Source organism: Rhea americana, unplaced genomic scaffold (assembly GCF_003343005.1).
Source record: "Rhea americana isolate MKP2758 unplaced genomic scaffold, rheAme1 scaffold_42, whole genome shotgun sequence".
Classification (NCBI taxonomy): Eukaryota; Metazoa; Chordata; class Aves; order Rheiformes; family Rheidae; genus Rhea; species Rhea americana.
This window is the reverse complement of record NW_028186557.1, coordinates 1,485,190-1,507,003: the sequence shown is the minus strand read 5'-3', so window position 1 is coordinate 1,507,003 and position 21,814 is coordinate 1,485,190. Positions and strand designations below refer to the sequence as shown.

The 21,814-nt window shown below is 39.2% G+C and overlaps 1 protein-coding gene across 1 annotated transcript in view; it reads left to right on the top strand.

The window, feature by feature from the left end:
* The window catches only part of SYNE2 (spectrin repeat containing nuclear envelope protein 2), a 173,736-nt gene that overhangs the window by 45,543 nt on the left and 106,379 nt on the right, over window positions 1-21,814 (top strand). The window contains exons 30-48 of the mRNA XM_085315029.1: window positions 133-728; window positions 1,578-1,757; window positions 2,578-2,728; window positions 4,114-4,272; window positions 4,980-5,141; window positions 7,598-7,699; window positions 8,983-9,183; window positions 9,537-9,702; window positions 10,462-10,574; window positions 11,312-11,514; window positions 11,890-12,009; window positions 12,112-12,400; window positions 13,057-13,226; window positions 14,909-15,218; window positions 15,962-16,126; window positions 17,045-17,395; window positions 17,923-18,057; window positions 18,743-18,904; window positions 20,233-20,379. Of these exons, the coding sequence (XP_085171155.1) occupies window positions 133-728; window positions 1,578-1,757; window positions 2,578-2,728; window positions 4,114-4,272; window positions 4,980-5,141; window positions 7,598-7,699; window positions 8,983-9,183; window positions 9,537-9,702; window positions 10,462-10,574; window positions 11,312-11,514; window positions 11,890-12,009; window positions 12,112-12,400; window positions 13,057-13,226; window positions 14,909-15,218; window positions 15,962-16,126; window positions 17,045-17,395; window positions 17,923-18,057; window positions 18,743-18,904; window positions 20,233-20,379 (3,882 nt within the window). The remainder of the gene's footprint in view (window positions 1-132; window positions 729-1,577; window positions 1,758-2,577; window positions 2,729-4,113; window positions 4,273-4,979; window positions 5,142-7,597; window positions 7,700-8,982; window positions 9,184-9,536; window positions 9,703-10,461; window positions 10,575-11,311; window positions 11,515-11,889; window positions 12,010-12,111; window positions 12,401-13,056; window positions 13,227-14,908; window positions 15,219-15,961; window positions 16,127-17,044; window positions 17,396-17,922; window positions 18,058-18,742; window positions 18,905-20,232; window positions 20,380-21,814) is intronic.

Sequence of the window (21,814 nt, the reverse complement as noted above, 5' to 3'; positions counted from 1 at the left end):
CTCACAGTCTGATTTTTTTTTCTTTGGTATTTAGATTAGTGTAATTTGTTTTCCAGCCATGGATTCAGTTTGAAGTACAGGATATGATTGTCTTTCACTTGCTAACACTGTTGGTGGTTCTTCCAATTTCAGGARCTCCAGAGATCCATATTAAATCAGATTGAAGTGTGCAAACAACTGGAACACTTGGACAGTTCAGCAAGAGATGAATTTAATCCAATAGATCTGCAAGCAGCAAGTAAAATTATGGTTTATTATCAAAATCAGCTTGAAGAAATGAGCCATAAGATGCAAGTTCGAGAAACAGTCTTAAAAGATCTGGAAGCTTTTATGGCCTCATTGAGGAAGATTCAGTTTTCCATTAAACATGTAGATCCCTCAAGTCAACTGGAAACACAAAGAAAGGCATTGAGGGAGGCTGTGCAAGAAGTTTCTCATATGGCAGAAGAGGCTAAATGTTTGGATGAACGCTTGGAAAGAGTTGATATCTGCTTGGAAGATGCTGAATGCGGGAGAAAGACTTGCTGTGAAAAACTTGTTCTGACTTTATCTGAAGAGCTGAATGAGGCTCATGATCACTCAAGTGAACAGATGCTTATGGAGGAAAATGACTTATACAAGATTTTTTCCACAAAAAATAGTGAACTCCTTAAAAACATTCAGGATCTACATGACAGGGTTAACAGAATAGGCTTGAAGGATCCAACAATTCCAGCTATTCAACAAAGGTGACTTCTTTTTTAAAAACTCTTTTAATTTCATAGTATCCTATGGGGCCTGTGGCCCCTTTGCAGTAGAGCACTGAAACCTGAGCATATCTTAAAACATCTGCGTAGCATTGGTGAAACAAATTGGGAGCTTTTATGGTTGCTTCTCTCGGTCACAGCCTAAATAAGGAAGTCTTCTCTGATTTTTTTTTCCTCTTTAAACATCTRTGTATGTGCGTGTTTGAAGCAGCATAGATGAAGAAGAAATAGAAGAAGGTTAAGTGCTATGATCGATTTCAGTAAGAAAGCTGTCAAACAGGGAGACAGGTCTTCTTGCTGAGCACCGAAGCACGTGCCCTAGAAACTCTGCGTTGCAGAAGTCGTATTATTTTACCACACACTGCGAAAGTTACTGATGTGATTTGTATGTCTCCTGTAATGTTTCAAAGGAGCTCTCTGCTGCCTTGCAAAGGATGAATAAAAAAGTCACTACTGTTTATGTGAGGAGGAAAAGAGYTTATAAGCTGAGATCATACTTTTAGTTATGCCATAGTTGCCTTTCTGAGACCATATTTTAAGATGTCCTGAATGCACTTGTATTTTAATACAGGATAATTAACTACGTTCATACAGAATATATTGGCATTTAAGATTTTGGATTACTTTCTCAAAGGGCTCAGGTCAGTATAACTCTGCTGAAAGACTGTCAAATTATACCAACTGAAGATCAAATTACACTTTATGATGTAATTTAATATAGTCAGTGTGTAGCTGAGGATGAATTTCTAGGGAACTTAATAACTATATTGGGGAAAAAAGTCAAAGACCTACTTTAATATAAGGTTGTATTTCATTTTTTTTCTAATAAAGAATAAAATCATTAACGGAATTGGAAAAGGAATTGGATTGTGCTGCTGTTGAAATGAAAGCTATGCGAGAAATTGCTAATAAGCTCCCACACATCAAAGAGGAAAAAGCAGAGGAAGCAAACGAACAGTGCAGAGTTACAGAGAGGTTATGGGAGGATACAAAACTGTTGCTTGCTGAATGGTAAGGAAAAAGGTTATATTTTAAAGTGTTGTACAAATAAGGAGCTTGTAAAAATGAAACATCAGAAGAATCTTAGACTTTTTTAAAGTAAATGAAATGCTGATGTAGTAGCAAATGTTGCTATTATGATACTGTAAAATATCGTAATGCAAATAGTTGCACATAGAAGTTTGCAGCCAAAGCATATGACTTTTATTTATTTTTAAGTGATCACAGTCGCATCATTGAGCAGGTATACTGTGACATGTTGGACTGAATCGGTATCCAAAAGAAAAGCTGGGCTGCTACTGAGAGTGACGTCTTCTCTGTTTGCTCTGAATTTCATGCCCCCATAAAATAATAAAAAGCTAGACTGAAACAGATGGAAAACAAGAACTGGGAAAATAGGGAGCGACTTTTTGAGGAAAAGACTGAAAGAGGTTTGATAAACCTAACAATGAGGACTGGGAAAGGGTATGATTGATGACCCAGGGCATCCATCCTCTTTTTAGGATTTTTAAAAGAGCCTGGAGGATTTGGATGGCCTGGGGCAGTCCTGGTTAACCTGGACTTCTCAGGTCGCGTCACCGTTAAATGTAAGTGAGGGTCATATGATGGCAAAAGGCATCTCTGATTTCAAAAATTGTTCATCTACCACAACAGATATTTCACAGCATCGCAGAGATTCTGACTGGGTTTGTTCATCCCTCCCCTTTTCTGTCTTTCAAGTGTAATAATGAAACTTTTCAAACATGTTTGAATATAGGAGAATAAAGCAGACAAGAGGCTGAGGCTGCTCTTTTATGCATAGGCAATAAATAATGTATCTCTTTTTCAATAGCCAKGAGCAGTGTGCAAGGGCTCTGGAGCTCCTGAAGCAATACCAAAGCTGCAAAAGTAGTCTGACCAGCATCATCCAGAAGCAAGARATTGTACTTTCACAGCAAATTTCTTACATGGGGAAGGAGAATTTGAACAGGATGATAACAAAGGTGAGTTATAAGAACTTAGTGACATGGAAAGAAAAGCCCTTGCTGGGAGCGTTCACGTGTGGGGTTGCCCTTGCTTATGCAGGCTTCAGGGCAAATGTTAAGTCCTGTTTTCAGTTTGGCTTGCAGACTACCCTTAGGGACCATATCCTGGTTTTGTTTTGAGCTGATCTCTAGGTTTACTTAGTGAATCATGGTCTTGTTACAGGGAAGGGATTAAATAAAAAACTTAGGGAAAAAAATGATATAATGATTCTGATCCTGTTGAAAAACACCTATTGAAATCCACAAGGCTTATTTCACCCATACCATTTGGAATATTTCTACATTTTCTGCCAAGCTTATGTGGTAAAAACATTTTCGTGGGCAGTATGTAAAGTTACCAAGGCAGCAAATTCAGTTGTCACTAAGAAGATACTTTAAAGCATTGTACTGCTTGAAGCAGAAAGAATATTTAATATAACTCCTCGGGGCTGCTTGTTGTTCTGCTGTCTCTGTAGCTTCTAACCAAGAGTTGAGGYCCTTATCCTTTCCTTGCCTGAGTRTGTGCTGGAGTGCTGATGACTGGTTAGGTAAATCRTGTAAAACGGTAAAGAGAAGGTGCTCTGCCTTGCTCTGGCTTGTGAGTCCTGCTCTGCCGTCCCTCTCCCTTACCTCTGGGGTTGACCGCATCTCTAGGAGAATGGGCTCGTCCATCTGTTGGAAATAACAAGACCTTTTCATACCAAACTGGCTAACGCTAGAGGTCAGTGTTTCATTTCCATCAGGCTTCCCTTGTTTGTAAACGCTGCTATTACAATCAAGCACAAAGAAGCAGTCTTGTGTACAAACAGAAAGGAGGGAAGAGGGCCATTCCTGTTTCCAGCAGAGTGTATTTGATAATGACTATTTTTACATAGCATTTAAGCTTTTCTTTTTTTTTTTCAAGTGGTTCAAAACCTGGGGATCAGCGTCCTGAGTTACGTTTTCCAGGGCTGTGATAGTCTCTGAGATGATTATTACAGTATGTTATGTTTATTTCTGCTGTAGCTGAAGTGCTCTGTATGGATGTGTATTACCTTGGATCTTGCATTTATTATTTTTAAAGCAAACCATCTGTCYGGATCTCTTAGTCAGAAGAACACATTCATAGTTCCCACTAAGGTGTTTTGCAGCCAGTAACAAAAAAATACCGTCATTCTAATGGGGAAGTGTTCCTGTCGGTATGGTGGGGATATAACAACAGAGAATACATTCCTAGTCTCATTACATTACATAAAATGGATTATTTTGTGTCATGCTGTTGTTTCTCTAAACTGGAAAGAAGAGCATGCTACTTAAAAATGTTTTGCTGAATAAACAGTCTTAAGTAAACATGCCTGAAAATATCCATTTGGTTCTTTTCACAGATTGAAGAGGCGAAAGAGGAATTTAATGATCACTCTGAAGATGTAGACAGGATAAATCAGATCTGCAAAAACCTTCAGTTCCAGCTCAATAAAATGAGAAGCTTTGAGGAACCTCCATTTGAGAATGAGGCTAACATTATTGTGGACAGATGGCTGGATGTATGTAAAAAGTAAATTATCAGGGTGGTCTTATCTGTTATGCATTATAGTAATTGATTCTGACTTGTGCGTAATATTTGGAATAAATTAAGTACAATATGGCAAAGATTCTTAAGAGATAAATTCAAGTGTTTACCACAGCAAAGCTTACAGAATGTCTATTGGCATAATGTTTCTGAGCTGTCAGGTAGTTTTTATATCATGGGCACTCCTCAACAGTAAAAACAGTTCTGAGAAATGCAGAAAGGCAGTATTTGTGGTTTTTGCGTGAATCTGTAAGCTTCTACAGCAACTTCAGTGGATTTAGACTTTGGAGACAATCTGGAGAATTACTGTGCTGGTGCAGTTAGTGAGAAACRTTTGCTGCTGTCGATCTAAGCAGTGCATCAATACTGAGATTAGATGGTATTTACTGAGAGTAGATAAACATTAATGAGCAAGGCTCCTTCCTAAACCTGTCTTAAAACTGGCAAGCTGCTACTGTGATTGGTATGTTTAGCGACATGTGTGGCAGTGATTTAAATATCTTCTCCATGACCAGTTCACTGTGAAGACACATGAGATTTTTTCCCTTGCCGCACTTGTTGTTTATGTGGGCGTTTTCATCTTGCCAGGATTTTATTACATTGCTTTGTTTTTAGAATATATTTTTTTTTGATAATTTTTGAAATCTGAATTTGTTTTTCGTTATATAAATCCTGTGGTAGATCAACGAAAAGACTGAAAACTACTGTGATAATTTGGGAAGAGCCCAGGCTTTATGGGACAAACTTCTTAGTTTATCCAACACAATCGATGCATGGGCAAATGCAGAACTTAAGAACATAGAAGACCATTGCCTGACCGAAGAGGACCTTACACAGCTGAAGGTAATTTGAATGTAAATTCTTTAGCATTAATTCATGCTGTAGTGGCATGAACTTCTGACTRTAAGCATGTGCATCGCGTACGTTTACCAGCGCTGCAAAGAAGGGGAAGTCACAGCATTTGTAATTCTRTCTGCAAGGACAGTTTCATTGAACAAACTGCATAATGCATTGAGGATATAGGTCTTGGAAACAAATAGAGAGGCCTATATGTAGATACAAGCTTTGTGGTGATGTGAAACTTTTAAATTAATACCGCACTCCAAGTGCTGCTTTAGATCCCTGCAGCCCCCTCGTTCCTTTGCACTATACAAACATACAGCGAAGAGYAGGCCTGGAAAGCTTGCAGTCTGTGCACAGGGGCACACTCATTTCCTAGTACCTAGAGAAGAAGCAGAGGAGAGCAGTTGTAGAAGCAGTAATGACTGCTTTTCTTGTTAGAAAATGCCTGTTAGTAACGACACTCTAGCCTCAGAAACAGCCGGGCAATGCACAGTTCAAGAAGAGGTTGCAAATGTGAGCTGCTGGTTCCCGGGTCCTTGYCCTGGTGCGCTCCCAGGGCAGCTCCGTGCAGCTGGCTGCAAAGGGTCTCCAGGGGCTGCRTGTGGACAGACAGACGCCCGCAGAGCCTGGCCAAGGACTGCCCGAGCCCCTTCTTGTGCAGGTCGTAGCCCTGACTCCAAGTGCAGAGGTGTGATTGCGTGTAGAGATGCATACACTAGCTGTGCCCACTGAACGCCTTATATTTGGGGGTAAATATTTTAACTTCAAACTTCAGGGCCGTAACCGACCAGTTGTGCTGCTTTGTAGTAGTTGCAGCCATTTTCTGCTAAGCAGAAGGAATTTCCTGTGTGAGTTGGCTGAGGTGTAAAGCTATCCAGTATCTTCCTGTTTGAAAACATGCAGTCAGCTTTTTCTCAGTGTTTACATGCTATAAATGCCCAAGGTTTTGTTACGCTTATTTGCAGCATTACTGCTACTGTTAATCTCGCTCATTTGTTTTAATTTGCAGAGCAATAAAAGCCCAAAGTGTTCGGTGTTTGTCGATCTTTCTGGTGAAGCAGGAGTATAGGTGCTCTGCAGGGGTGGCTAATTTATTGCATTATTATTGTTTTTACCATTGCACTGTTAGAGTTTACCTGGGGTAGTTCAGGTCCCTGAGGGCTATACTAAAACGCGTCAGCCGCCAACTGCGTCTTAAGAGCCATTTTGTTACCTGGAAACTGCTCAAGCCCGCGTGATGTGACCGTGCCCTGGCGCGCCTCTCGCACGGTGCTCGGGAAGGGCTCGTGCTSGTGGCGGTGGCTGCGCAGAGGTTGCTCTGCAGGAAGGTAATTCTCGAAAGGGAGGGGAGGAGATGGCAAGGGGGAGAGAAACTCACGAACTGCAGTAAAGGTGGAAAGCAGGAAAGAAAACTGAACTCAGCGCATTTGTGTTTTTATAAAATAGTTTTAAGCCCAGAGTGAKTCAGGCCTGTTTATAGGTTATTATGTTTTCTAATCCTGAAACATCCGTGCATTACTAGTAATTACAACCCAACTGTTGCATTATATATCATGTTACGCAGAGCACTAACCTGAGGTCCCTTGTGACCACCCAGCAGAGCACGGATGCGCGTGCTTTCGAGAAGCTTATCACAAAAAAACTGAATAATGAATTATTTGACTGTATATTTAAAAATGGTTTTAATATAAATGTTGTAAGAGAAGTGCTGCTTTCTCCCTTAAGCCGGTATGAYGGTAGGAGCTTTTCTAAGGGCTGCAGTGGGTGAATGGGTCTGGACGATTCACCATGAAAAGAGTATGAAGGAATAGTCTGTCCTGAGGGAATACGGAAATCTGATTTGGGAATGAGAGATGGTGTGACTGTTCATGACATTTCTACTTTCTTAAGTTGAAGTTGATATTTTATTTTCACATTTCTGGCTTGTTCCGAAGTGCATTCAGACAAGTGGGTGTCTTTCCATTTGTTTCCGTGATCACTGGGTCAGGTGATTTATAAACAGAGAGATCTACGTTTTAAAACCGCACACAGAATATGTTGTGCACTATCACATCCCTACCAAAGTATATCATCAGGGTGCCAAGGGTTGCCTTTAGGTCCATGACATCTGAAAGTATTTTAAGATGGTATGMCTTTTTAATAGAAAAAGTAGGAAATAAGGTTATTTTCCTACTTCTTTTGTTGATTGAGTTGAGGCAGAAGTAAAGTAATTAAGATTTTAGAATTTGCACTAGATTTGCATAAGAAATGCTTGGCTCTGGAAACCTAGAATTTTTTATTCCTGGTTAAAAAAAAAATAGTTGGTTAAAATGAAAATCAGAAGATGTACCAGTTGTTGGAACTCTATATGCCGAAATGCAGAATTAGAAAATAAGTGATACAATTTCCTAGCAGAAACATGGGAATTAAATTTGAATGAAAGCAATATAATTACAGATGTGTTTTTTCCCCTTCAGGCATGTTTACGAGTCCAAGAGCAGAAACTCCAGAAATTTGACRACACTGTGCTTGAGATAGAGGAACTTCTGAATAGTAATGAACCACCGCTGGAGCTGCAGGTAGGAAGAAGCTTATAAAGCTAAYGTGCCAGTACCCATCTTTTACAAAATCATTTCTTGGTTTGATGTAGATCTGCCCAAAGAGAAATTGAGGTATTTTGTTAACTGTTAACCATCCATTTCATTTCTTGTCTTTCTCAAGCTGTCAACACCAAACTTGCCATTTTAAACACAAAGATCTTAGTCCTGTGCCCTGTAGGGGCTTGGCCCTTCCCCAGCCATCTCAATGCTGCTGAACGATACCATCGTTAACAATCCTGGCCTTTAGCTGTCTGCCAAGAATGAGGCACAGGGGGGCTTCCTCATCCCTTTGGGATCCCAGCAACTCAGCACAMTGCCCGTCTGTTTTAAACCATACCTTTACCTGAATATGACTTAATACAGCTTGTTAGTATGTAGCTATTTACATGTAGGAATGTTAACTATGATATTTGCCTTTGCAATGGCACCAGAAAATCTCCATCTTTTAATATTTACTTCACCCATCAAGAGTAAATACTTTTCCCCATTTGAGCCAATATGGCCTGCCTTGATCTTACATCAGTTCCCCAAGCATCTGCTCCCAGTCGTGGTCAGGTGGACCTTGAGCTTGATCTAGTTTGGCCATTTGTATGTTTATTCCCAGCAGGCAGTGAACTCAGAGGAGTTTCGCTGGGTAAAGTGATCCAAGGAGTTTAGGTAGGGGCTGGGTGACCCTGTGCTGTGTACACTGTGCCCCAAGGGASCGCAGATGCTGTCAGCCCCCCCAGGTGGTCTTTCAGCACGTGGGCATGACCCCACTGGGTTGTTGTCTCTGCAGAAGACAGAAGACTTAAGGATGAGGTCAAGGACCTGCTGCTCCCTAGTGACTAGTCTCAAGCCAGAGCTTCCTGCCTCTCTGTTCCGCCTGCCKGGTTTTGGGGGTCAGTGTGGGGAACATGTTGTATAAAAGGCCTGGCACCCCCTTTCTGCTGGTAATGAAAAGGCATATAAGGCCTTCAACCAGGTGAAAGTAGACGCTGGAGTAGACTGACAAATAAATTGGTCAGTAAAGCAGCACCAGTAAATGCATCCCTCATAAAAAAGGGGCTGAGATTATTCTTCCTCAGAAAAGTAGGGCTTGAATGCTATTGTTATTATTTTTCAATTTGCAGAGTGGAGGGGAAGAAACTGGAAAAAGCTGTGATTGAAGCATCTGGGCTTCAGATCTTTTCATTGCTTTTTATAGCTGTCATGTAGTTCTGTAATATTCTAGGAAATCAATCCAGTATAATTTCTCACACATTCTTATTTCCAATTTTAAGGTCATCAGATCATCCGTTGTGCATAAAATGGAGCTAATAAAAGAGCTCTTGTCAACGAAGCAGGGGACCAGTGAACTTGCTGTGAATACGGCAGAGCTAAAAGGAGACCTTGATTTGGCCAAGACACAGATTGGGATGACTGAATCACTGTTAAAAGCTTTATCTCCCTCTGACACATTAGAGATCTTCACTAAATTAGAGGTAGCCACAAATTACATATCTTTCATAATTTGGTTGATTTTCCTCTCCTGGACATATCTTCGTATGTGTTTCTCCTGAATAAGTTGTAAACTATTAGAACAGCACAAATGAAGAGCTTGGCTTGAATTTCCTAAAGTTGCCAGAAACATAAACTAAAAGCCTGTTTTCTCTAGATGTTATTAGATGTAGTTAGTTAAGTCTTGCAGCTGTTGGAAATGGTTAGTGGTAGGCATGAGAACAGAATACTGAACTGCTTTACAAAACTATATGATCAGCACTGAAAGAGCTCTGTGCAGTAAACTGCTGGTATTTCAAATTTTTATTTTTAATAGCTGTCTTTCTTTTAACTTTAGGAAATACATCAGAAAATTCTGCAGCAAAAACACCATGTGACGTTACTCCAAGAAGAGACGGATTGTCCTGATGTGGATGAATTAAATAAGCAGCTTAAATGTGTCACTGATTTGTTTAATAAGAAGAAACATGTTTTTCAAGATCACTTTATTGGTGTTTTGAACCGTAAGCAAACACATTTCACGTTTATGTAATYTTATAGTTTTACATTGAGCATCTTCATTGCCTTAAGTTTATGAAATTATTTTTCGTTCAGTGTCTTAAGCAAAATTTTTGCCAAACTGCTTCAGGGTTTTCAACAAGATAAAGATTTGTAAAAAAATGTTGTTGATTCCAACAAATCACGTGATCCAGATGGAAATATTTATWTTTTATTCTTACATCTAAAAAAATAGCTGACTGAAGTGTAAAGCAGCATTTAGAAACAAATATCAAAACATTTCATATAAAAATACAGCAATCAGACACATTTTTTCCAGTCATTTCTTATATAATCTTAGCTATGGCTATGGTTAGCATCATTAATTACTCTTTGCTTTGTGCACGCACAGGATTGTGCCAGTGGAGAATTAGGCCCAAAGATCATCTCATCTTGAAATAGTTCTTGAGTAATATTTGTTCGTGTGAAAATGAGAAAAGTTGATAAAAGGCTATCCTAGGTCTTGTTTACCAAAGCTATTAAGTGTAGCAGACTGTCCTCTTGCATTGCATYCTTCCTCAGTGAACAGCTATGTTTATTGTCAATAAATGTTGGGAGAAAAGTAAAGTATGAATTGCAGCATTTTCTGTCACATTGTGTGCAGTGAAAAGCAACTCTGACAGTGCTGAATGTGATTAYGAGTTATCTGAAATCTTCATGTTAAATAGGAATTTTCTATTACAGAACACAATTAATGAAGAAAATTGGCATGTATCTTTTTGCAGGTCAGTGCAAGAATTTTAATGACTGGTTCAGCAGCACTCAGCTGTCTTTGAAGGACTGCTTTGACCCCCCAGAAACAAAACAGGTGCTGGAAGAAAAATTGCAGAGGCTAAAGGTAAAATACTATAATGTTCTAAGTTCTAAGGTTGATTCTTCTTGAAGTTAAGCTTCAAGACTGTTCTTGCATGTGAATTCACCTACTTGGAGGCTTAAAGACTATTTCATGTAACATAAAACATTAGAACAATAAATGGAATGAAAATAAAACTTTGTTAAAATTGAATACCAGTGTTCAAGTTCAAGGCATGTGTGTGCAAGGTCCGACCAGATGATACTTAGTAGGTGGAACTTCAGTGTGCAAAGATGCAAAAAGTCAAAGATGAGGTGGGTAAAATCAATTTCTGATCCCCACATTGGACTTGATGGAAAAATTTACATTCACTTTGTTATAGCTAGATTTTCACTCTAAGTCAGGCAGACTCCACAGAAAAGCAATAGAGAAGCCACAGTATCTGCAAGAAGCAATCACCATTTAGCAGCAGCAGAAGGCACAGTGATGTCAATGCTACATTTGAATGCTGCTGTTGCCTGTTCTGTTKTATTTGTGCTGTAGAGAAGAAAATCTGTCATCTTCTTTGCTTTCTTATTTTACAAAAAGCTACTTTTCCATTTGCAAGTGGAATAAATGTGTCTCAATGAATTGTGAATTAACGTATACTCCTTGACAAGAACACAGATCACTTTGGCAAATGTTGATGGAGATAACAGAGATCAAGAAATTCTTGTAAAGTAAATCTCTACTATACAACAGCAAATTTGACAAATGCATCTTGTGTTTATGCTTTTATTCAGCACTTCTTAACTTCTGAAGGCAAAGACAGRGATATCCAAGAGGTTAAAACTTTATTGAATAAAGTGAAGCATTACTTGCCCAAAGCAAACATTAACCACCTTAACAGCYGTGTGAGAGATCAAGAAGCAGAACTGCAAAGACTGATCTCTAAATGTCAGAAACGGGAAAAGGAACTCGATGTTTCTCTCCAACAGCTCAGCAGGTAGGGAACTAATGTCATTTCTGACATTTTAAACATAGGTGATAAAAAATGATTCATTATTAAACAGTCATACGGAAGGACAAATAACTCTGCTTTTATTAAGATGATCTTTTAATAAGGGATAGTGAGTGCTTTGCTTTACGTTTAATGTGTCCTTCTCTCCATAGCAGGCCCYATGTTATACTGGAGCACGTGCTTATGAACAGCTTCAGTAACGTGTTCCAAGATACTTAAAATTAGACTTATGGTTAACTATTTTCCTTGTTTGGGCCCATGATATTTATATTACTTTTGCAGCAAAATACAGTTGTTAGCAAGTTTTGCTCATGTAAAGCCTCTCATTCTGAACTGCATCTGTATTTATTGTTCTGTTAGCCTTCAAGAAAGCAGCACTGGCTTGGAAGAATGGCTTGCCTCTCAGGAAGAAAAGCTGCAAGAGTTTCAAAAAGATGAGACAAAACTTGAAAACCTCTGTCAAACATTGTTAATGCAGAGGTATTGTTGYCTTTGGGTTGTATCTAAGAAATGTCTTGTAAAGGATTTTGTTATATGTTGTTATAGTAGATAGATGTTTGATTCATTTGTTGCCTTTTTTAGGGAATTGTTTGAGTCCATGGCTCAGCTAGCASATTCCTTGAGGGAGACTGGGTTGACGGCAAATGAAACTGTTTCTGAAGCCACTAATCTTATTGGTAGATATCAGACACTGATGACACAYGCAAGTGAAATGGCAGGAGATACTCAGAGACATCTAGTGGAAGGACAAAATTTTGAAGAACTTGCCCAGGATATTTCTTGCTGGATCAAAAGGCTTGAGGAGGCTGTTAGTAACCTGAAATCACAGGAAAGTGAGCTGCCATCAGAAGAAAGGATTAATCTGATAAAGGTATTGTGTTACACATATTTCTCTTGTGCTTCAGGGGAATGCTTGGTGAGTCAGCCCCTCCTGAAAGACACTGTGATAACTGGTTGACTCTGGTTTTTGTGGCTTGTTTGAAGGAGGTTGTTTCTTGGGTGTTTTGGATTTTTTGCATGGTTAGCTAAGCACATAGGAGAAGATTCTCTGCTGCACTTCTGAGTGGAGCAGTACTGAACTCATAGCCCAGGGAAGGGTGCTGGTGAGCATGCATCTTCCCCTCATAAACTATGCCAGAGGTGGAAAGGACTTATGAGACCTTCTAACAGAGCAGCCAGAAATGAGGCCACTGGGATTTCCACATTTCTTTCCCTAGAAGAGGTAGTATTGTGACAAATATCTCTCCATAAGTTTTGGAGCATTTTTTTTAATTGAGTGAGAACAATATTGGTTTTCTTTTATTATGTAGAGAGTAATTAATAAATCTCAGCTACATTATTCTAAACTTTCTATAACTAGATGATTAGTCTGTTTATACATTGGTCRCATAGCATATTGAAAGAAGGATTGTTTTTTTTTCTTGAAGAACAGTATACAAAGAATGAAGGATTTCATTGGTAATACCTTTTATTTTTTAAACAAACATAGGTGAATATTTACTGCTTCTGCTTTCTTCTTTAATACAGGAAATCACAGCTCTCAAAGATGGAGGAGAAACCAAAATACAGAACGTAGTAGCTCTAGGAAAAGCTTTAATAAGAAATGAGAAAATTGAGAAGCCAGTTGTTGAGCAGACTGTTTCTGAACTCCAGAATCAGTGGGAAAATGCCCTTCAGTTAGCCACACAATATATAAGGTAATATGGAGTTTCTTAAGAGGCAGTATGGGTCTCTTGTTGCTATACTGACATTCCTCTCTTCCTTCTGTACCTGTTGTGTTGAATTTGTGTTATTTGTGGGCAAAACAAGATACCAACAAAAGCACCTGTATTTCTACACGGTTGTGGCAGAGCAGGTTGTGGTTTGGACTCAAAGGTCTTGTGAGGRGTAACCAGGAAATGTAAGGGGGGGGTGGCAGGGTTGCAGATAGGGTTATACTTGCTGAGCTTAAATTCCCTTTGAGATACTGAAACAGCTTTGCTGTTCTTGGGGGGAAAAAAACTAAAAAAACAAAAAACCAAAAAGGTATATCCCTTGCTCCTTTTTTGATTAGATTGCGCAGGAAGAAGGCACTGATCTAACCCTTGCCGTGGTCCCCAAGCTGCCTCCCTGCCGCTCCAGGCGTTCATTGGCACCCCATGTTGTGCCACTGGGGCCACAGTGTGACTGAGAGCCAAATCTGCAAATCTGGTCCTTTAAAACCTGTCAGCTGATTCTAGGCTTGTTGCGTAAATGTAAACCAGACCTCTGATTTTGCAGATGCAGACACATTCAATATAGCTGTCTGCTGTAACGTCCTTGAACTGACTTGCAGTAAAATCACTGGGAAATTTGCTGTTGAGATCAGTGGAAGCTAGAGTAGGCCTGCTTTTTCTTAGTTGATCAGGGAATGAATTATTAAAAATAAATACTTTGAGTCCAGTGCAGCACATTAATGGCAGCATTGTGGAGCTGGAATAGGGAACTTGAAGCAAGAGTACTTAACGTATGTGAGAAGGCTATGCTTTATTTGCTAGGTGCCAAAAAAAWTTGAATCTGGACAGGGAAAAAAGACCAAAACGCAAAACACTTTTGTCTTCACTTATCCAGCCATACTTTACAGAATTATAACCAGACTCAATTCATTTCCATTTGTTTGTGTGGGGTCACATTTTCAAATTTTGACATTTAAGTTCTGTCTACAAAATTATCAGCTTCACCAYTAAGCATGAACATACAAATGTTAGGTAATGGCCTTTTGATTCACTGATTATAGTTATCTATTTCTAGTGTAGAGATGCAACTTGTCCACCTGCAGTGYATCAATGTGCATGTTTATAAAGCAAACAAATCAAAATCCAGTATCAGGATCAGCAAAGTAGGCACTAGATTTTGCTAACATGACCCATATTGCACATGCTGTTTCTGCTGTCAGTRTCTCTAAAACATTTTGCTTTGTTTTGATTTGATTTGTTCCCTACAATCTCAACCAATATTATGTATATCTTGTATAGTGCATTCCCTTTCAGGAAACTGTCATTAGAAGTTTTTAAGGAAAGCAGATTTATAGTCATGATGTAGCTTTAAAACAGAATGGCTGCTGCGATGAAAAGCAGAAAAACAGTACAGGAGTATCATATCTCAGACGCTAGAAACTGTAGGTTTATAGGTTAGGATTTAAAGCATATATAAGATGGTGTAACTTGTTCTGCATTTAAATCCAGTTCAGCAGCACTAAATTTAAAAATTCCAGCCTAAAGCTGATTTTCAGTCTGAAGAAAAGTCTATAGTATGTTTAATTCTAATAATGGTTGACTTGTTCACAATTTGATTGTTTTCTAGGTAATTAATACAGAAGTTTTTAATTCTATTAATAGCAGTAAGTATTTTTTTTTTTTAGCCCTCAGGAGCAACTTCAGCTCAATAGGGAACAATATGAGCAAAGCAAAGAAGACTTGAGACTGGCTCTGACTGAACTGAAGAAACAGCAACAGGAGTTAGGTTTTGCCCTCCAGCCTGGTTTACAGGAGAAACAAGCTCAGTTGACAAAGTATGCCCAACTCCTGCAGAAAGCGGAAGACTTAAATTCCCTTTTTAATGAATTGAAAAGCCAAGATCACCTACAGGGTCACACTGTGGATTCCTGCTTCACAGCGGAGTCATGGTTGGAATTAAAGCACCAGCATGAAAATCTGCTCAGTCAGCTACAGGTTGGAACTTCACTCTTTTTCCAATAAGATTATTTGTATAAAATGCCTGTTTGATCCCTATTTGTCTATAGTCTCATTCAGCTGGCAAGTTTATGGGTAAAACTGGGAGTGGTGAAAATTATTCTGGGAARGGGCAGGGAGTTCCTCTCTCTGCTTTACTGTGGGAAAAATGCACTAGAAGCTCATATGCTTCACTGCCTTGCACTTTGCAGAGGAATAGATGTGTAAATAAATGAGACCAAGGTAGATGTGAAAAATAAAAATTCACATCTGTATATACAGATTTATTTAGCTATTTAGCATGAAGCATTTGTTGCTATAATCTSCCAGCCACAGGAGTCTTTTTCTCCTTTGGGAAGGATGGGTGGCTTTGCCTGGATGTTGTTTGTTATTGGCYGCACTCAGTTTAGGTCACCAGAGTGCCTTTGCAACATACAGGGCATTCTCCCTCCAATCTCTCATCCTTTTTGGACAGAAAACATACCTTTTGTAAGCATATTCTCGTGGAATGCAAACTCCTCTGCATCCTGCTGCTRATGGTGATTTGTTCATGGTGTAATCCATTATGTGTTGGGAAGAGAGGAAGATATTTCCTGTACCACTGTGGTTAGCTGGATATTTTGTGGGAAATAAGCAAATGTTTTGTGCCACTCTGGTCCTGGAAAAGCTATGACAGACYGTGGATGGGTTATATTTTCTGTGAGTTAGTGATTGACTAACCTGAGAAACTCCTTGATTTCTAGAACRTAGTGCAGACTTTGGAAAGCCATGTTCAAGAGCACCATCTGTTTCAGGATATGGTAAAAAGCTTGAGCACTGAGCTAAAAACTGTCTCTGAGAATTTTGCTGATTATGGAGGTCCAGCAATGGAACAACCGTCAGCTGAGAAAAAACAGTTGAAATCACAGGTATATTACAGATTTTACATGATGGGGAAAGTGGATCCATACCCCAGGGRCTTGTGGAGGGCATTGTATTTAAAAAAAAGAGAAGAGGTAATTGTGTCAAACTAGGATAAAAGAAATTCTTTCAAAATGTAAGGTGTATGTGATATTCCTTTTATTAAGATCGTTGTTGGACTGAAAATGCTCATAATGAAGTCAGTGGATCTTTGCTGTTAACCTAACTGAAAGCAGAATTGTCCAAGTCCAAGCACACAGACTTCCTGAATTTGATTTTTTTAATTTTTCTCTCTTTGGGAATAATGAGAAAAGAGATCTTCAAGTTTGTGTCTTTAGTTTAACCAGAGTTCAGAAAGCTTAGGAAAGTGTCCGTGAGCCAAGTTCAACATTAAGATGTATAGATAAGTAGATATTTTTCTTCATAAGTATTAAAATATACTTCGTAAGATGTTCTTAACACAAGCAGATACTCTTCTGCACATTGGCAAAACTCAGAATAGTCTCATTGCTGTGAGCACAGGCAGCTATTGAAAGCTGACATTGTAATTCACATGCAAAACACTGTAATTCCCCTTCCTCCAGAAGTTGCTATACCTTTAACAAGTGAAGAAAGAGGAAGGAGAGGGAGTTTACCTGTTAAAACCCTGAAACCTTGAAAGATCACCGTGCACCTCACAGTATACTATCTGATTATTTTATTATTGTCTTAATGCATATGTTCAACTGTACTCTGTTTATAAAAATATATGGCTCTAAAATACAGGTATAGTATTTGACTTTCTGTAGCRAATAGGTCTTCATGAACTTTTCAGCAGTTTGCTGTTCTGAACAAATATTTATGATTTAGTGAATGACTTTAGATCTTAGCATTAAGTATATTGAGTGAAGACACTTTTCAATAAAATGTTTTCTTTGTGTTTAAAGGAACAACAAGCACCTCTTAGTCAATGTGAAGACACATTAAAGAAGATTTTGGTTTTAGCAGAAACTGTTAAACAAAACACTTCTTCAGCAGGACARAAGTTTATTAAGGATGAGATTGAAACACTTCAGAGTGAATATAGGACTCTGGAAAAAAGGCTTGAAAATGTCAAGCAAAAGAATGAAAATATTTTCAGTGAAGCCCTTGAATTAAAAGATGTATTTACTGATGAAATACATGAGAAAGATAAGGCAGATACAAAGAGAGAGATGCAGGTCACTTCTGCTATCCCTATTGCTGTAGAAGAGAGCCCCAAAGCAGCAGAGTTAAAGGAATGCTTGGAAATGCATAATGTGAGTATACTTGTTGTCAGGAACAACAGTGAAAGACTGATTAAAGAGGCAGCTGTCTTTCAGATGCCTTTTGTATATTGCCTCCTTTTCATTTTTATTGAATTAAGCCTTCTGTAAATCRTACATGTATAAATCAAATGGAGGAGAAGTCCCTGAAGTTGTTTTAACAAGTCTGTAACAAGTCAATACTGTCTATTCAAAACTGCAACTTTCAATTCAGATTCAACCTGCATATAATTTTTTCTTGCAGGTAATCAAAATAAGTATTCTAGCTCAAGACACAAACGGAGATGAGAGGTAGATGTGAAAGTTGCAAATAGACCTCTGCCAAAGAACTCTAGCTTTTTGWTTTGTTGTTTTATAACTTTGAGAGCTTCTCTTAAACCAGTAAGACCTGTCTAGAACTGCAGCACAATATTTTTCATGTTTGTTTCCATAAATTCTGTGTTTTTCCCTCCAGATATTTAATATTAAAATAGAAGGTTTGGAGTCACACAAGCATTTTTTTTTTAAATCATTTCTTTTAGGATCAGGATGTAAATGGGAATGTGTCAGAGAAGGAGAAGCAAAATGATCCACTTCTGGAGGAAAGTAGCATATTGCCAGACAGCGCCTTTCAGGTTATCTGTCAAAGCAAGGACAAAGAGGGGCAGACTGTTCAGGTATCTGACAAATATATTCCGGCACATGTCAATGTGTGCGTGTGTGTTTGCTAGAAGTGCATATGTAATTTCCTAATAATTCGTTGAGTCCTATAGAGGCATATTTTCCTTTCCTTTCCAACCTGAAGGAAGGAAGGATAAATTATATGAGCCAAAAAGAGCTTACTAACCTGAAACTGCTGCTCTTTGGGGGGATGTCAGGATATTCACACTGTCAGGGTGGGGGTGACTTTATATGTGCGAAGCTGAGGGCATGATTTGGAGAACTCCCTCATGGATCTCTCATCATCATGGGATAATACTACAGGGGAGAGAAGGCTATCAAAATACCAGAGCAGAAACCATCAGTGCAGAGATTTCTGGAAAAGGAGAAAGATCAATAGTTAGGGTTGCCAAATGTGTCTAAGAAGAAAGGGCTTTGACAGCATTAAGAATCATATGAACGCTTGCTCCTGTTTGTCTTGTCCTGAAACTGTTTTGCAGTGATTAAGCCGATCCTGCAAGCTGATCTGAGCAGGTGGTCACAAGAGACTCTGGGTCTGAGGTATCTCAGCCTATTCCCACAATCATTAAGCAGATCTGAAGGAGCAGTAGACAGCTTGTGGAGTGAGAATTTAGTAAGCTTGATTTTTTCTTTTTACTGTGACTTTTACTGGTTGTAAACAATGAATATTTTTCACACCAGGAGGAAGCTGAAAAAGAGAGCCCAGCCGTGGACAGCCGTGATGGAGTCCACGAGGACCCTCTGGACAATGCKGTTCAAGGTAGTGAAGCAGAGCGGAAAAGGCAACAAGGTGTTGTTGGTACTGAAGGTGATGAAACAAGAAAGGAAACAAGTCCGGCGGAGGTAACTGGATGAGATATTATACAGACTGATTGAAGCTGAGGATATATGTATACAGCTTAGTTGCAGTTGTGTTCTTAGTATGTGTTTAACTCTCTGAATCCTCTCATGTAYGCTTAAAATGGCTATGGATGGAATTATTTCATTACTGTGGGATTTGCTGGGGACATTGTATCCCAAGTCGCCTGGCTCTATCCTGACGTCCTTTTAGCACTTTGCTTGAACACTGTTACTTTGCTTGTATCTCTTTCACTTATTTACATGTGTTATTTACATATTTGTTTACTCACATGCATGAGGCTACATTTGAAATGCTGTATTCAGTTTTGTGCCCCCTGGTACAAGAGGAATTTTGACAAACCAGATGGCTAGAAGCTGGAGCACTTGACTTATGAGGAGAGGCACAAAAGAGCTAGATTGTCTTTGGAGAAGAAAAGAGTAATGGGAGAGCTAATTGCTGTCACCCCCTCCCTGAAGGAGGTTRCAGAGAAGACAGCCAGACTCTTCTCAGACCTTCCATTTTAGCACACTGAGAATGAAAGCAGTGTTATGAGTAACAAGGTGGAGCACAGTGYGGACTTGTGAACTTGCTGAAAAACCAAGTAAATTAGCTCATTTCAGGTTGCAGAGGGATCACTTTCAATACGTGTCCTAGCTGAGTTGCAGTCACTAGCTCAGATACTATCTCAGCATAGATACATCCCAAATGTTGTACTCTCCTCTGTGGGCATGCTGTATTTGTCGTTCCTTATTTTGGGTAAGTGGCTGTTTTATTTCTTCTGTCCCTAGATGGTAAACAAACTCAAGCAGAACTTGAGAATAACTCAGTAAATGCCTCAGCATGTATATACAGCAAATCCCAGMGCTGCCCAGGGGAATATCCCACCTGGTAGTCAGCAGGGTTTCTAGCCACAGACTCTTTGTCTACACTGCAAGGAAATGATTGGAGCCTCAGGAAAAAGCTAAACCTTTTCTATTCAAGACCTTTTCTATTTCTTGTCTATTCAAGACAATGAGCATCCGGGGATGCAGAGGTCAAAGCCCACGCTTAGAATAAAGAAACATGAAAAGTGTAGGTCAGAGGAAGAATATTTGCAATCTGTAATTTTTCTAAAAATTTATAACAAAATTACAACACTACTTCTCCTAAATGGTTTCCTTTGCTGTAACCTTTCCCATGATAAATTTATGAGACATAATTTTGGTCTTCCTCATTTACCTGTAATTATAGGCTTCATACCTTTTTCATCTGAAGCACTGCAATTACTACTCAGCATGTTTGTTTAGGGCTTTCTAGTTACTTGTTTCTTTTATTTCCTTTACAACAAAAGGAGAAATCTAGTRATGTCAAGAATCAATCATGTAGAGAAGATGTGCAGCAGGTTCGACAARAGATGTGTCAGAAGAGTCAAGTGCCAAAATCTGTAGCAATCGAGAAAGATGGTCTGGAGTCCAAACCCCCAGTTTCTGTACATGAGGTAACCYGTGTTCTGGTATTTCAAATTGACAGAATCAATGAATTTTTGTTGCATGGCAGTCTACAGCTTCAGCTGAAGTTTTATTATAAAGAYATGGCAATTATTCCCACATCAGAGTCAAGTGCATAGGGTATAGCACTGCTTTATGTCCACARTAGTTTTGAACTTTATCCAAAGTGCCAGCCACACAATATTTTTTTCAGTAGGTCTGTTCAAAAGAGAAATATTGGTTTTCAAAGCCACCATAACCAGTCTTTATTTTATAATATCTAGGGTTTCCCTTTAAATCCTGTTAATCGATGTAACTTCTTTCCATGTTACTGTGGTTAGCTGTGATAGTCTCCTCCATCATAGGGAAGGCATTTCAGAAAACTAAAATCCAGGGGTGATCCATCATGAGAAAATAAATAAGATAGAAAAAGTAGTTTGAATTCAAGCTAATTGAGAAATGAGGTACATTGCTAGATGATATTATTAAATGTATTCTGCTTTAAAGTAAAGGTGTTAAATGATAAATGGCCTTCCTGAACTTTCCTGGCTGCAGTGCTTTATCAGCACCAGTTCTCAGCATCCTTATGTTCAAGGTGGAGCCAGGTCTAATTATTTGAACTTTTCTGGCTACTTTCAGTTTGACCTGAAAGTAACTAAATTTTGATCAGTTAAATCTGTAGGTAAATCTATAAGACCTGTCCTTTGGCAGGTCTTACCTGGAACTTAAACTTTTCTTCTAAATACAGACCCAAATGAACTGACTGCTTTGCACTTTAAAATGCGCTTTGTAGGAGAATGGCAGTGTTTGCATTCAGCCGCTTTGGACCTTGACGAAGGGGAGGAGAATAGATTCTGCTGGTTTCCTGAGGAAAGYGTGCTTATCTGCTTAAAGAAAAGGGTTTAAACTGTGGGCTACAGCCTGTCTTGAAGCCAGAGTCCATATTTGGATAACACCCCAGTATTTGCCTTGCCCTGGCAGTGCAGATCTGGTGTTTTGGAAGGCGGGTGAAACTGGCCGTTTCCCACTGGCCTGTGCAGAGAAGGGGCGGCAGAGGAGCCCTGGGATTGCAGCTGTGGGACAACAGCTGGTCAACAGCCCCTGTTCTTTTTCCTTCTCATCTTTTCCTCCCTCTCTGCCTATCTGATGGGCTCAAGCTGAGAAACTAGTGGAAAAATTAAAACTACTGTGTGGGGAGACAGAAGCTGTCTGTGGGGCAGTGCCACGGTGTGCGTCAGGGGAACATCACACAGACAAGCAGAACAGGTACACAGCAATCCTGTCCTGAGTTCTCATACCACCCAACCACTTACTTTTCTTTGCATTCTGATGTGCTTATGTTTCRATCTGGTAAAGTGGATTTCCTTTTTGCTCTGTGAAGGATAGCTGAGTTTTTCAGCTTACTTTAATTCTATGGCCCTCGAAAGTCTCTTAAGATGAAATCTT